Source organism: Oncorhynchus gorbuscha, linkage group LG11 (genome assembly GCF_021184085.1).
Source record: "Oncorhynchus gorbuscha isolate QuinsamMale2020 ecotype Even-year linkage group LG11, OgorEven_v1.0, whole genome shotgun sequence".
NCBI lineage: Eukaryota > Metazoa > Chordata > Actinopteri > Salmoniformes > Salmonidae > Oncorhynchus > Oncorhynchus gorbuscha.
In genome coordinates this window covers 37640075-37654379 of record NC_060183.1, presented here as the reverse complement: position 1 = coordinate 37654379, position 14305 = coordinate 37640075, and the positions used below count along the sequence as shown (strand labels likewise).

Here is a 14305-nt window from a genome sequence, read left to right as displayed (position 1 = left end):
ACCAGAGATCTGATAGGCAGCTGGGGCTTTCAGTTTCATTAAGGAATCATTCATTATTAACTTCAGTCTGTGGGAAAAGGTCTCACATGCATGCAGCGCTATCAGCCTCTGTCAGGCGCTGTCTGTTACATGCAGGGAGGGCCGGTTGTCTGCACCTAAGATTAGCACCCACACACACACACACACACACACACACACACACACACACACACACACACACACACACACACACACACACACACACACACACACACACACACACACACACACACACACACACACACACACACACACCGTACACCGCTGCACTACTTCTGTATAGCCACAATACAGTGACATGCTACAGGCTCCTCTACTCTCACCTCCCTGTTACCTACTCCCCACTGGCTAACACAGGAAGCACAGAGGCCTGTCTACTCTGCTTCTTCTGCGTGCATACATTTACACATCTGTTCTTGTGGAGCGGAACTGAACTGAACTGTGGCTAGATAGAGAAGAGGTTGGTTGGTTAAAGGAGTGGTTGGTTCCTGCTCTTAAAGACAGTCTACTTGGCACTGGAGATCGAGTAGCTCCCCCCCCCCGCAGTCAGATAGTTAGTAAGCCTGAAGTTGGACCCCACAGCCTCACCATGAGCGGAAAACGGAAACTGAGTAAGTAGCCTACTACGGCGTGTGTGGAGTACCACTTCAGTGTGTGTGTGTGTGTGTGTGTGGCTAGAGGCTGAGGATTCACGTTAATCATTAACTAAATGCACCTCTCTTACAATTACGTCATGCTAGTGACCGTAGTAATGCGATATCTGTGTTTGAGCCACCTGCCATTCCTCTCACTGGTCTCATGCAAATAAAGCTTTAGACAGTATAACACACAAAAAAAGATCTACAGTGTAACATCTCTCTTTTTAGGCTGACCTAGATACAGGCTTCTTTCTGATGAATAAATGAAGAGGGACATAGTAAATAATGCACTTCTGATCTAGTTGAAGGGTGTGCTACAGCTGCTAGCCTACACCATTGCAATAACGTGAGTCATGACTATAGACTATGTACATGCATGACAACACCATAGACATCATATACTAAAGCAATAAGGCACAAAGTGCTGTGGTATATGGCTAATATACCACGGCTTAGGGCTGTTGTTAGTCACGACCCAACGCGTCGTGCCTGGATACAGCCCTTAGCTGTGGTATATTGGCCATATACCACAAACCCCAGAGGTGCCTTATTATTATAATAAATTGGTTACCAACGTATTTAGAGCAGTAAAAATAAATATTTTGTCATAGCCATGGTATACGGTCTGTTATAAGCTGACAGCCGTGGTATATGAGACCGTAGACCACGGGTATGACAAAACGTTACCACGGCTAAGGGCTGTGGCCAGGCACTCCGCGTTGCGTCGTGCTTGAGAACAGCCCTTAGCTGTGGTATATTGGCCATATAACACACCTCCTCTGGCCTTATTGCTTAAATACACCACGGCTGTCAACCAATCAGCATTCAGGGCTCGAACCACTCAGTTTATATTGTATTAGAATGTATACACTATATACATGTATATGATAGGCTATTATTGGTCTTAGGTCCTGACCTCAGCCTGGTTTAAGGGAGAAATTTGGTTCATTTTTGTACTTCACTGAGGGGAAGAGGAGGAGGAGGAGGAAGTGTGAAAATACCACACATGCGCGCGCGCACACACCACAGAACTTCCAAGATAGATGCAGCAGTAGCACACACAGGAAACAGTTCAGTTTCATTGGTTAACTGTTACCTTTGAATGTTCTTCACTCTACAGTGTAGATAGATAATATGGAAGATGTCACAGCTAAAAAAAGGATCCTTTAGTGGTATTACAGGCTTTGGTTTTTCTGTTAATATTTCGAGGTTGGACATTAGCACGTTAGCACATTGGGCGCGCCGATTGGTGTCATCTCGCTTCTCGTTAGTCAGAAGGTGTTTCACCTGTGCTGTCCCAGGTGATATTTAAGTGGCTGGACCAGTGCTCCAGTTGTGTTGAGAGATGTGAAGGGTTGACACCTTTAACACCTCTCACTATTTGATTTATAAAAAATCTATTCTTTATCTGATCTTCATTTTCTCCACTTTTTGGTTTGCTTCCTGTCTTTTAAGTATGGTGTGGGTTTGTAATTATGTTTGTCTCTTCTTGAGCAAATTTAGTGGGCGCTCAGAGTGGGTGTCTTTTATGTCCCAGTTGTTGTTGCTAGTCAACTTTCAGTGGACGACCCCCTTGTGTGTCTTTCAGAACCCCTCCTAGAACCCCCACCTGTTTAGTTTTGGTTGTCGTCAGTCACTCTTTTTTTAGTTCCCCCTTCTGTTTTTGCGACACTTTTTTTGTTTCTTGCTGGGGAACGTAATAGTGGCCACTGCCTCTTTGAGGACAAAGTAAAGACAAAACGTGTAGTTTCTGTTTCATCCTCCTATCCAGTACAGTGCTGTCCGTGTTCTCTCTGTAAATGGTCTTCATATAGAAACACACATGGGAATCTAGAAAAAGTGCATAGAACAATTACTTTGAAAGTATTGGAGCCTACTGTAGCCTCACTTTCTGAAATCACAGGTATAAAAAAGCAGGCTAACTAAGAAATACAACAAGGCCATTATTATATATTAAGGCCTACATTCCCCATCACCACTGCGTCATCATCATCATGTGATGTGCCGATCATCACGTGAGATGTTTTCCCTCCATTTCCCCCACACAAACGGACTAATTGTGTGCAACAAACATTGTTAATTATCCTTGCAAACCTATGGCTAATCACTCAAACATTATGCTTTTGTTCATGTAAAATAACAAATGTCAGTCTGGTAATCAAGGTTATTATAGTTTTGTTTTTTCTATCCTTTTTTTCTATTAGTTTCATCAATCTTTATTTGAAATTCAGTTTAGTTTCTTATTTGCTAGTTTTTATTTAGTTGTATAAACATTATTATATTTTGTTTTTTAAATATTTAGTTTTAGTTTTAATTTGAGTGTTAGGGACAGAAAGCATGACTGGGGGCCATTTGTGTTGTATAGTGTTTTTGTTTAGTGTGTTTTTTGGGATGTCATTTCTCGCAACTGGGGGGCAGTAATAAGATGTAAGTAATAAGTGACATTTAAGATACATATACAATTATATTAATTTTTGTGGATGAATTTACTGCCAGATGCCTTTCATGAAGTTTTTGCTATGAAAATTGCGCTATGTTTTTGCCCATTGAAAACTATTCAATAAGCCTACAAATGTTCAAAAACTACAAGACTACTTCCTGGAAAATATGTCACTTTCATACATTCAGCAGGATGCAATGTTTTGGAACGTTCAGATAGGTTATTTCTATGTAGAACAAACATGCCTCTGACATGTAGAATACGGAGTCACATCAGCTCTAATCATGGCATTTTTATCTGGAAGGTTGGAGAACGTTTGGCAACTGAACGTAGCCAAGATCTTGGGTCATGTCATAGGTTAAGTTAAATTGGTGGAAGGAAATCCTCGCTCGCCCATGTTTACGCCAATGAGGTATAAGGGTTTACACCAATTCAATGCTTTCTAACTTTAGTAGTGCATGTAAAGAAGAATCCATTTTGCTACCTAGATCATTTTTTCATTGATAGCTAGTAATGGCTAGTGATACACAAGCTAGGCCATTTTAGCTCTCGAACACCCTTGTTTGCCGTATTGTAAGGTTTCCAGCGGTTTGTAGAAAATTTAAAAAAAAGTTTCCAAAAACGTACTGCAAGCGATGCGTGTTAATGTTTAGAGCAAGCGTAGGGCTCTTAACAAAACTACCACGGTCAGAAGATAGTATCGTCAATAGGCGCTAAAGTAGTTAGCGTCTATGAATGGGGTAAGCCTATTTGAAACAGCATTTACTTGCCAGATTCAGTAGCTTGAACCCCCCCCCCCCAAAAAAAAAACGATTAAAAAAACGTATTCAACTTTTGCCAAAGTTTAGGGGGGAAAAAAACAAAGGGACAATTTATTATTTTTATTTTAGTTAGTTTCGGAGTCAAAGATAAATAGTTTCTGTTTAGTTTTTCAAACAGGTTTGTTATTTTATTTTCATGATTCATTATCGGATTATTTTTAATTTACTATAACAACCTTGCTGGTAATCATGTCATTCACTTAACAGTGTTTATCCCTGTTTGAAAAGTCAAACAGTTCTAGTCACCACACCGTTGTGAACTGGCCAGCCGGTAAACTCACAACTTTATTCATATCAAATTTTATTTGTCACATACACGTGTTTAGCAGATGTTATTGCGGGTGTAGCGAAATGCTTGTGTTTCTTGCTCCAACAGTGCAGTAATATCGAACAAGTAAAATCTAACAATACACACGATCTAAAGTAAAGGAATGGAATTAAGAGTATATAAATATTTGGATGAGCAATGTCACAGCCGCGTTGACTAAAATACAGTCGAATAGGATAGAATACATGAGATGAGTAAATGCAAAATATGTAAACATGATTAAAGTGACTAGTGTTCCAATTATTAAAGTGGCCAGTGATTTCAAGTCTATGTATATAGGTCAGCAACCTCTAATGATATGTGCTATCTGGAATCCTTGGGATGTCCCTACCCCATTGAAGTCTACATTTATATTTATTTGATTTAACCTTTATTTGATCAGGGAGTCATACGGCCAATGTCTCTTTTACAGAGGATCCCTGATATACATAAATTACAGAAAATACACACATCAAAATATAAATAAGAAATGCAAGCAGAAAGAATAATATAATAATAAGAAAGAAAAACACAGTCTTGAAAAACAAACCCATTTGTCAGCAATAAGGGCCTGTAATTGAACCCACAAGTAATGATGATACAGATACTCAACTAGTCTAAATAAGGCCAGGTTTGATTGCTTCTTTAATTAGCACAACAGTTTTCAACTGTGCTAACATAATTGCAAAAGAGTTTTCTAATGATCAATTAGCCTTTAAAAATGATCAACTTATTAGCTAACACACCGTGCCGTTGGAACACAGGTGTGATGGTTGCTGATAATGGGCCTCTGTACGCCTATGTAGATTTTCCATTAAAAATCAGCCGTTCCCAGCTACAATAGTCACTTACAACATTAATACAACATGTATTTCTGATCAATTTGATGTTATTTTAATGGACAACAAATGTGCTTTTCTTTCAAAAACAAGGACATTTCTAAGTGACCCCAAACTTTTGAACGGTAGTGTATATTTTTTGTAAGTGTTTTCTTCTTCACGATATTGGAGATTTTCCTGTTACTCCATTTTCATATCAGGTGACTCCACATGTACCATGCAGGCCAAAACTCCATCCATCCAAAACAGGCAGGAATTTCAGGCGGTCACAATTAAAGGGCAATACAATTTCACAGTATTATTCTAACCTCATAGTGTGGAAATATATATAAAACAAAAAGGCAAATCAAATTTAACTGTACTGGGCCTTTAAGTCATTGTTGCCATTTGGATCTGGAGTTGTGTTTACAAAAATGTACAGTCTTCAGAATCATCTGCACTGTAAATAGACTAAATAGCCTACCACCTATTTTGCATTTGATCTACTGTCTGTCTCAACTGTTGCGGCTCCACACCAACTAAATAGGCTGCTAGTGCTGGGTCCCTTATCTTAACACATGACCTTCCTCAATATTCAATTGAAATAACTGCTTCAAAAGAACGAGTTAGCTCCTACACCTAAGACAAACGCTTTCCGTTCCTGCCCAGTGTTTATGTATTGTTCCCCTGGACCCCGAGAGGCTGTTCTGGCTCTCCCACCAACTCTCAATCTGACCATGTTATACTGTTAACTTTGAACAGTTTGAAGTTTCTGAAGAAAAAACAACAACTATACATGCCAGCAGTCACCTCTTGCACTCCAACAACCCAGCCCAGGGGGTCACGTTCCAAACATTCTAGAACACACGCAACATTCTAGAACACACACACAACATTCTAGAACACGTAAACAGTGTATAAAAGCAATAATGTGAGGAAAGCAAAGACATCAGAATATATTTTAAAAACAAGGTTAAAACATTAAGAACTGATTGCTGACATGCAAAACATTTTGGGACTATATATCGACAATGGATTAATGAAGCAAATACCAAATGTTTTTGAGTGGAATTTGATTTGAAGAGCATTCCAGGGTACTACTGTAAACGTATGACACATTATCTGTCTGTTTCCCTCAACAGGTTTAAAGTGGTTTGGAATTCTCCCTAACTTCTCCTTCCGTCGCAGCTCATTGTCTGACAAATTCGACTCCAAGTCCTCCTCCGCCGAGCCTGATGGGGCTGGGGCTGTGGAGACGTTTTTTGACGACATGGATATGATGCATCCATGCACATCCAGCTCCAGCGACAACTACACGCACATGGGCACCTTTCCCCGCTTCCTCCTCAGGAAGAGTGACAAGAGTGGGAATTCTGGGAAGAGCGGGACCAAGAAGATCAAGGAGAAGACAGGGGCAAGGCTGGGCAGGAGTCAGAGCCAGCGGCCGGCAGGGGACCATGTGTGTAGCTCTCACCTGCTCATGGCACAATCCAGCCGGCCTGGCTCCAGAAAGGACCAGCCTCTCTCACCTTTATCCACCCAGGCTGGTCCTGGTCCAAGGCCCCAACGGGACCAAGGGCTGCCTCCCATCCCCAGAGGAGGATCACTCGATAGGAATGAACACGGAGACCCACAGGCTCACTGTGAGGAAGAAGAACCACACCAAGGGCAGCTAATGTCAGCTCAGGATGTGGGGTCTCGTACCTCTAACGCCCCGCCGCTCACTTGTGAAGACGTCTCCAAAAAACGCGCATTCACCACTGATCAGGGTGCAGCTTCAGATACAGCTTCAACTGGTGGGGCTAGAAGGAACCTTGCTACTGTTCCTGGTCAGTCTGATTCCGTCTCATTATAGAGCCAGGGCTGTAAACATGCACCTGTTATCCATCAATAATGATAAGCCGGGGGCCTCCCGAGTGGCGCAGTGGTCTAAGACACTGCATTGCAGTGCTAGCTGTGCCAATAGAGAGCCTGGTTCCAGTCCAGGTTCTGTCGCAGTCGGCCACGACCGGGAGACCCATGGGGTGGTGCACAATTGGCCCAGCATCGTCCGGGATTGGGAGGGTTTGTCCGGCAGGGATGTTCTTGTCCCATCGCGCACTAGCCACTCCTGTGGCGGGCCGGGCGCAATGCACACTGACACGGTAGCGAGGTGTACGGTGTTTCCTCCGACACATTGATGAGGGCTGGCTTCTGGGTTAAGCGGGCATTGTGTCAAGAAGTAGTGTGGCTTGGCTGGGTTGTGTTTCGGAGGAGGAACGGCTCTCGACTTTCGCCTCTCCCGAGTCCGTACGGGAGTTGCAGCGATGGGACAAGACTGTAAACTACCAATTGGATACCACTATTTACTAAAAATAGGAAAGCACCTTTTGCTGGCCTGTTCTAAGTGATCTGAAGGAGAAAATTGTGTTTGAAAAAAATACAATGCTATTTTTCAAAGAACAAGATGACTGATTCATTGAAGTTGTATTTTTCAAATAAAATTTAATTTGTAACACGTGCCGAATACAACAGGTATTAGTGAAATGCTTTCTTACAAGCCCTTAACCAACAATGCAGTTAAGAAAAATACCCCCCCTCCAAAAAAGTAACAAATAATTAAAGAGCAGCAGTAAAACAACAAAAGCGAGGCTATATAAAGGGGGTACCAGTACAGAGTCAATGTGCGGGGGCACCGGTTAGTTGAGGTAATTGAAGTCATATGTACATGTAGGTAGAGTTATTAAAGTTACTGTGCATAGATAATAAACAGAGTAGCAGCAGCGTAAAAGAGGGGAGGGGGGCAATGCAAATAGTCTGGGTAGAAATTTGATTAGATGTTCAGGAGTCTTATGGCTTGGGGGTAGACTTGGCGCTCCGGTACCGAGAGAGAACAGTCTATGACTAGGGTGGCTGGAGTCTTTGACAATTTTTAGGGCCTTCCTCTGACACCGCCTGGAATAGAGGTCCTGGATTGCAGGAAGCTTGGCCTCAGTGATGTACTCTGGCCATAAGGACCAAATAAAATGTAATTTGTCACATACATAAGGTTAGCAGATGTTAATGCGAGTGTAGCGAAATGCTTGTGCTTCTAGTTCCGACCATGCAGTAATATCTAACAAGTCATCTAACCTAAAAATTTGTGTAAAGGAATGAATAAGAATAAATAAAAATATATGAATGAGCGATGGCCAAACGGCATAGGCAAGATGCAGTAGAGGGTATAGAGTACAGTATATACATATGAGATGAGTAATGTAGGGTATGTAAACATTATATAAAGTGGCATTGTTTAAAGTGGCTAGTGATACATTTATTACATCAATTTTTCCATTATTAAAGTGGCTAGAGATGAGTAAATATGTTGGCAGCAGCCACTCAGTGTTAGTGATGGCTGTTTAACAGTCTGATGGCCTTGAGATAAAAGCTGTTTTTCAGTCTCTCGGTCCCCGCTTTGATGCACCTGTACTGACCTCGCCTTCTGGATGATAGCAGGGTGAACAGGCAGTGGCTCGGGTGGTTGTTGTCCTTGATGATCTTTTTGGCCTTCCTGTGACATCGGGTGGTGTAGGTGTCCTGGAGGGCAGATAGTTTGCCCCCGGTGATGCGTTGTGCAGACCTCACTACCCTCTGGAGAGCCTTACGGTTATGGGCGGAGCAGTTGCCGTACCAGGCGGTGATACAGCCCGACAGGATGCTCTCGACTGTGCATCTGTAAAAGATTGTGAGTGTTTTTGGTGAAAAGCCAAATATCTTCAGCCTCCTTCAGCCAACCACACCACGCTGTCTGTGTGGGTGGACCATTTCAGTTTGTCCGTGATGTGTACACAGAGAAATTTAAAACTTTCCACCCTCTCCACTACTGTCCCGTCGATGTGGATAGGGGGCTGCTCCGTCTGCTGTTTCCTGAAGTCCACGATCATCTGTTTTGTTGACGTTGAGTGTGAGGTTATTTTCCTGACACCACACTTCGAGAGCCCTCACCTTCTCCCTGTAGGCCGTCTCATCGTTGTTGGTAATCAAGCCTACCACTGTAGTGTCGTCTGCAAACTTGATGCTTGAGTTGGAGGCGTGCATGGCCACGCAGTCGTGGGTGAACAGGGAGTACAGGAGAGGGCTGAGAACGCACTGACACAAGGGGCCCCAGTGTTGAGGATCAGCGGGGTGGAGATGTTGTTACCTTCCCTCACCACCTGGGGGCAGCCCGTCAGGAAGTCCATGACCCAGTTGCACAGGGCGGGGTTGAGATCCAGGCTCTCGAGCTTAATGACGAGTTTGGAGGGTACTATGGTGTTAAATGCTGAGCTGTAGTCGATGAACAACATTCTTACATAGGTATTCCTCTTGTCCAGATGGGTTAGGGCACAGTGCGATTGCGTCGTCTGTGGACCTATTCGGGTGGTAAGCAACTTGGAGTGGGTCTAGGATGTCAGGTAGGGTGGGGGTGATATGGTCCTTGACTAGTCTCTCAAAGCAATTCATGATGACGGAAGTGAGTGCTACGGGGGCGGTAGTCATTTAGCTCAGTTACCTTAGCTTTCTTGGGAACAGGAACAATGGTGGCCCTCTTGAAGCATGTGGGAACAGCAGACTGGGATAAGGATTGATTGAATATGTCCGTAAACACACCAGCCAGCTGGTCTGCGCATGCTCTGAGGACGCGGCTGGGGATGCCGTCTGGGCCTGCAGCCTTGCATTTAAATGTTTTACTCACATTGGCTGCAGTGAAGGAGAGCCCGCATGTCAAGTGGCACTGTCTTGTCCTCAAAGCAAGCAAAGAAGTTGTTTTGTCTGTCTGAGATACGAGAATTCTGTTCTCAATGTTCATAAACCCAATTCACTACTCAGCCTGAAACCCAGAATTTGTAAGAAACTGGTTGAAATGAATCAGACGGAGGCCCAGCTACGATAGTCAGTAAGTTTATTTACGAGAGCGCGCTGCTCTGTTGTACAAGACAATTCATTTTATACTGGCTTCTCACCCACACCCATTCACACTAATATACGCACACACATTGACACTAACATACGCACACACATTTCCAGGTACCAAGCCGACAAAGATTAGGGGATTCCGTGAGATTTACTCCCCCTCCTCCCTCAAGATAGGGAGACTCTGGGAAGTACTCTGTGTCCCCAGCCAAGGTCGGCACTGAATCTTGCTCAGACAGAACGTTCTGGTCTGTTTTTAAGATACTATTATAGACATATTGTACAGACTATGGTTATACATAATTCTAATCAATTTCATACGAAATTGGCTTCAGGGTGGAATATTCTAGTCATTCATATCAATTCCATCAACAGTCTGGGAGCATGACATTGTGGTCCGTGATGGGGCTGGTTTTTCATTAGTAGTCTGTGATTGACTGCCACATACCTCTCATGTCTGAACCGCTGAATTGTGACTCTACTTTGTCTCTATACTGACGCTTAGCTTGTTTGATTGCCTTGCGGAGGGAATAGCTACACTGTTTGTATTCGGTCATGTTTCTGGTCACCTTGCCCTGAGTAAAAGCAGTGGTCCGTGCTTTCAGTTTTGCGCGACTGCCGCCATCAATCCACGGTTTCTGGTTGGGGAATATTTGAATTGACGCTGTGGGTACATCATCACCGATGCACTTGCTAATAAACTCGCTCACCGAATCAGCATATTCATCAATGTTGTTGTTCGATGCAATGCGGAACATATCCCAGTCCACGTGATTGAAGCAATCTTGAAGCGTGGAATCCGATTGGTCGGACCAGCGTTGAACAAACCTGAGCGCGGGTGTTTCCTGTTTTAGTTTCTGTCTATAGGCTGGGAGCAACAAAATGGAGTCATGGTCAGCTTTTCCGAAAGTAGGGCGGGGGAGGACCTTATATGCGTCGCGGATGTTAGAATAACAATGATCCAGGGTTTTGCCAGCCCGGGTTGCGCAATTAATATGCTGATATAATTTAGGAAGCCTTGTTTTCAGATTAGCCTTGTTAAAATCCCAAGCTACAATAAATGCAGCCACAGGATATGTGGTTTCCAGTTTACATCCAGTCGAATGAAGTTCTTTCAGGGTCTGCTGTGATTATGATCTAAGAGAATTATCTTGGTAGATAATGCGGTAGGCATTTGATTGTGAGGAATTCTAAGTCAGGTGAACAAAAGGACTTCCTGTATGAGTTATGTTGTTATGATCACACCACGTCTTGTTAATCACAAGGCATACACCCCCGCCCTTCTTCTTACCAGATAGATGCTTGTTTCTGTCGGCGCGATGCATGAAGAAACCAGGTGGCTGTACCGACTCCGATAGTGTCTCGAGTGAGCCATGTTTCCGTGATGCAAAGAACGTTACAGTCTCTGATGTCTCTCTGGAATGCTACCGTGCTCGAATTTCGTCTACCTTGTTGTCAAGAGACTGGACATTGACGAGTAGTATTCTCGGGAGCGGTGCGCGATGTGCCCGTCTATGGAACCTGACCAGAAGACCGCTCCGTCTGCCCCTTCTACATCACTGTTTTTTTGGGTCGCCGGCTGGGATCCGATCCATTGTCCTGGGTGGGGGGCCAAACAGAGGATCCACTTCGGGAAAGTCGTATTCCTGGTCATAATGTTGGTGAGTTGACGTTGCTCTTATATCCAATAGTTCCTCCCGACTGTATGTAATAAAACCTAAGATTTCCTGGGGTAACAATGTAAGAAATAACATAAAAAAACTAAATACTGCATAGTTTCCTAGGAACGCGAAGCGAGGCGGCCATCTCTGTCAGCGCCGGAAGTTAACACCATCGTTATGTTTGGAGGAAAAAGGGAGGCTTGCAAGCCAAAGAACACCATCCCAACTGTGAAGCACGGGGGTGGCAGCATCATGTTGTGGGGGTGCTTTGCTGCAGGAGGGACTGGTGCACTTCACAAAATAGATGGCATCATGAGTGGGGAAATTATGTGGATATATTGATGCAACTTCTCAAAAACTTCTCAGGAAGTTAAAGCTTGGTCGTAAATGTGTCTTCCAAATGGATATAATGGTGATCCTAACTTTTACTCGGATTAATGTCAGAAATAGTGAAAAACTGAGTTTAAATGTATTTGACTAAGGTGTATGTAAACTTCCGACTTCAACTGTACATACCCCACCAGACACGCCACAATGGGTTTCTTAATGCGTCCACCAGGTATGTATAAAACCATGTCATCGTGGAATGCTCTGCCACCAGAGGTTATTCAGGTAAAAAGCAAGTTTAGCTTTAAAAAAACAGATAAACATCTTGTATCACAGCGCCTCTCCTCTTTCTAAAGATCTAATTTAACTGTACGGTATATAGGTACACTCACCAAAAATATCAACGCAACATGTAAAGTGCTAGTCCCATGTTTCATGAGCTGAAATGAAAGATCCCAGATGTATTTTTCTCCACGCGCACCAAAGCCTATTTCTCTCAACTTTTGTGCACAAATTTGTTTACATCCCTGTTAGTGAGCATTTCTCCTTTTCCTAGATAATCCATCCACCGTGGTCCTTCTGTAGCTCAGTTGGTAGAGCATGGCGCTTGTAACGCCAGGGTAGTGGGTTCGATCCCTGGGACCACCCATACGTAGAATGTATGCACACATGACTGTAAGTCGCTTTGGATAAAAGCGTCTGCTAAATGGCATATATATATATAAATGGCATATATATATATATTATATATTAGGTGTGGCATATCAATAAGCCAATTAAACAACTGATGAATCTGTGGGTTTGCACAACTGAAGAATTTCTGCACAAACCGTCAGAAACCGTCTCAGGGAAGCTCATCCGCCGCCATCACCTTATGTTTCAGCATAATAATGCACGGCCCCATGTCACAAAGATCTGTACACAATTCCTGGAAAATGTCCCAGTTCTTCAATGGCCTGCATATTGACCAAACATGTCACCCATTGAGCATGTTTGAGATGCTCTGGATCGACGTGTACAACAGCGTGTTCCAGTTCCCGCCAATATCCTGCAACTTCGCACAGCCATTGAAGAGTAGTGGGACAACATTCCACAGGCCACAATCAACAGCCTGATCAACTTTATGCAACAGAGATGTGTCGTGCTGCATGAGGCAATTGGTGGTCACACCGGATACTGACTGGTTTTCTGACCCACACCCCTATATTTTTTAAAAAGGTATCTGTGACCAGCAGATGCATATCTGTATTCCCAGTCATGTGAAATCCCGAGATAAAGGCCTAATTCATTTACTTAAATTGACTGATTTCCTGTAACTCAGTAAAATCTTTGAAATTCTTGCTTGTTGCATTTATATTTTTGTTTAGTGTATATGAATAGTGTTAAAATAGTATTTTTGTTGTCTCTCGGTGTCTTACCAATATATAACTTTTATTAAGGATTTAATGTAATATCTTATAATGTTCTTGTTCTGTACTTTGTCATGTAATTGTACTTTATGTAGACCCCAGGAAGAGTATCTGCACGTGCAGTAGCTAATGGGGATCCTAATAAGCTAAACTATCCACACAGAGCCACCTCCAACCCCCAAGCTTCTAAAGAAAACCTTGCAGCAGCCTGGGACCCTTGTCACCCATCAGATCGAGGAGGGCCTCCCCATGAAGAGAGCCGATAACCTGGTAACAGACAGTAACTCCATCCCCCTGCCTGAGAGGGCCTCCAGTGGTTCTACTGATAGAGACCTGGGAGAGGGCCTTCAGAGGGAAAGCCAGGCTGCTAAACCTGTGGACAGGTGAGGTTTATTATTTTATTGAATATCAACCATGTACTACAGCTGACTACTGATTCCTAATTGATTACTGTCTATCTCTTGTGTAGATCAAACATATAGAACTCTATCTGTGATATATACACTTCTAAGATGTCTGGATGCCTCTGTACAGACTACAGACAGGCTGATGTCTAAGCTCCCCTGGCCTTTGAAAGAAAATAGTGTGTCTTTCTGTCCGAGGACATTCTGCATTCTTCATGATGTCACTCATTTACATTTACATTTAAGTCATTTAGCAGACGCTCTTATCCAGAGCGACTTACAAATTGGTGCATTCACCTTATGACATCCAGTGGAACAGTCACTTTTACAATAGTGCATCTAAATCTTAAAGGGGGGGGTGAGAGGGATTACTTATCCTATCCTAGGTATTCCTTAAAGAGGTGGGGTTTCAGGTGTCTCCGGAAGGTGGTGATTGACTCCGCTGTCCTGGCGTTGTGAGGGAGTTTGTTCCACCATTGGGGGGCCAGAGCAGCGAACAGTTTTGACTGGGCTGAGCGGGAGCTGTACTT

At 43.3% G+C, this 14305-nt stretch overlaps 1 protein-coding gene across 1 annotated transcript in view; it reads left to right on the top strand.

Annotated features, from left to right (window-relative positions):
* Positions 1 to 533: 533 nt before the first annotated feature.
* The window catches only part of sh2d3ca (SH2 domain containing 3Ca), an 88159-nt gene continuing 74387 nt past the window's right edge, over positions 534 to 14305 (top strand). The window contains exons 1-3 of the mRNA XM_046369515.1: positions 534 to 650; positions 6206 to 6892; positions 13535 to 13754. Coding sequence (XP_046225471.1) covers positions 629 to 650; positions 6206 to 6892; positions 13535 to 13754 — 929 coding nt within the window. The 5' untranslated portion in view covers positions 534 to 628. The remainder of the gene's footprint in view (positions 651 to 6205; positions 6893 to 13534; positions 13755 to 14305) is intronic.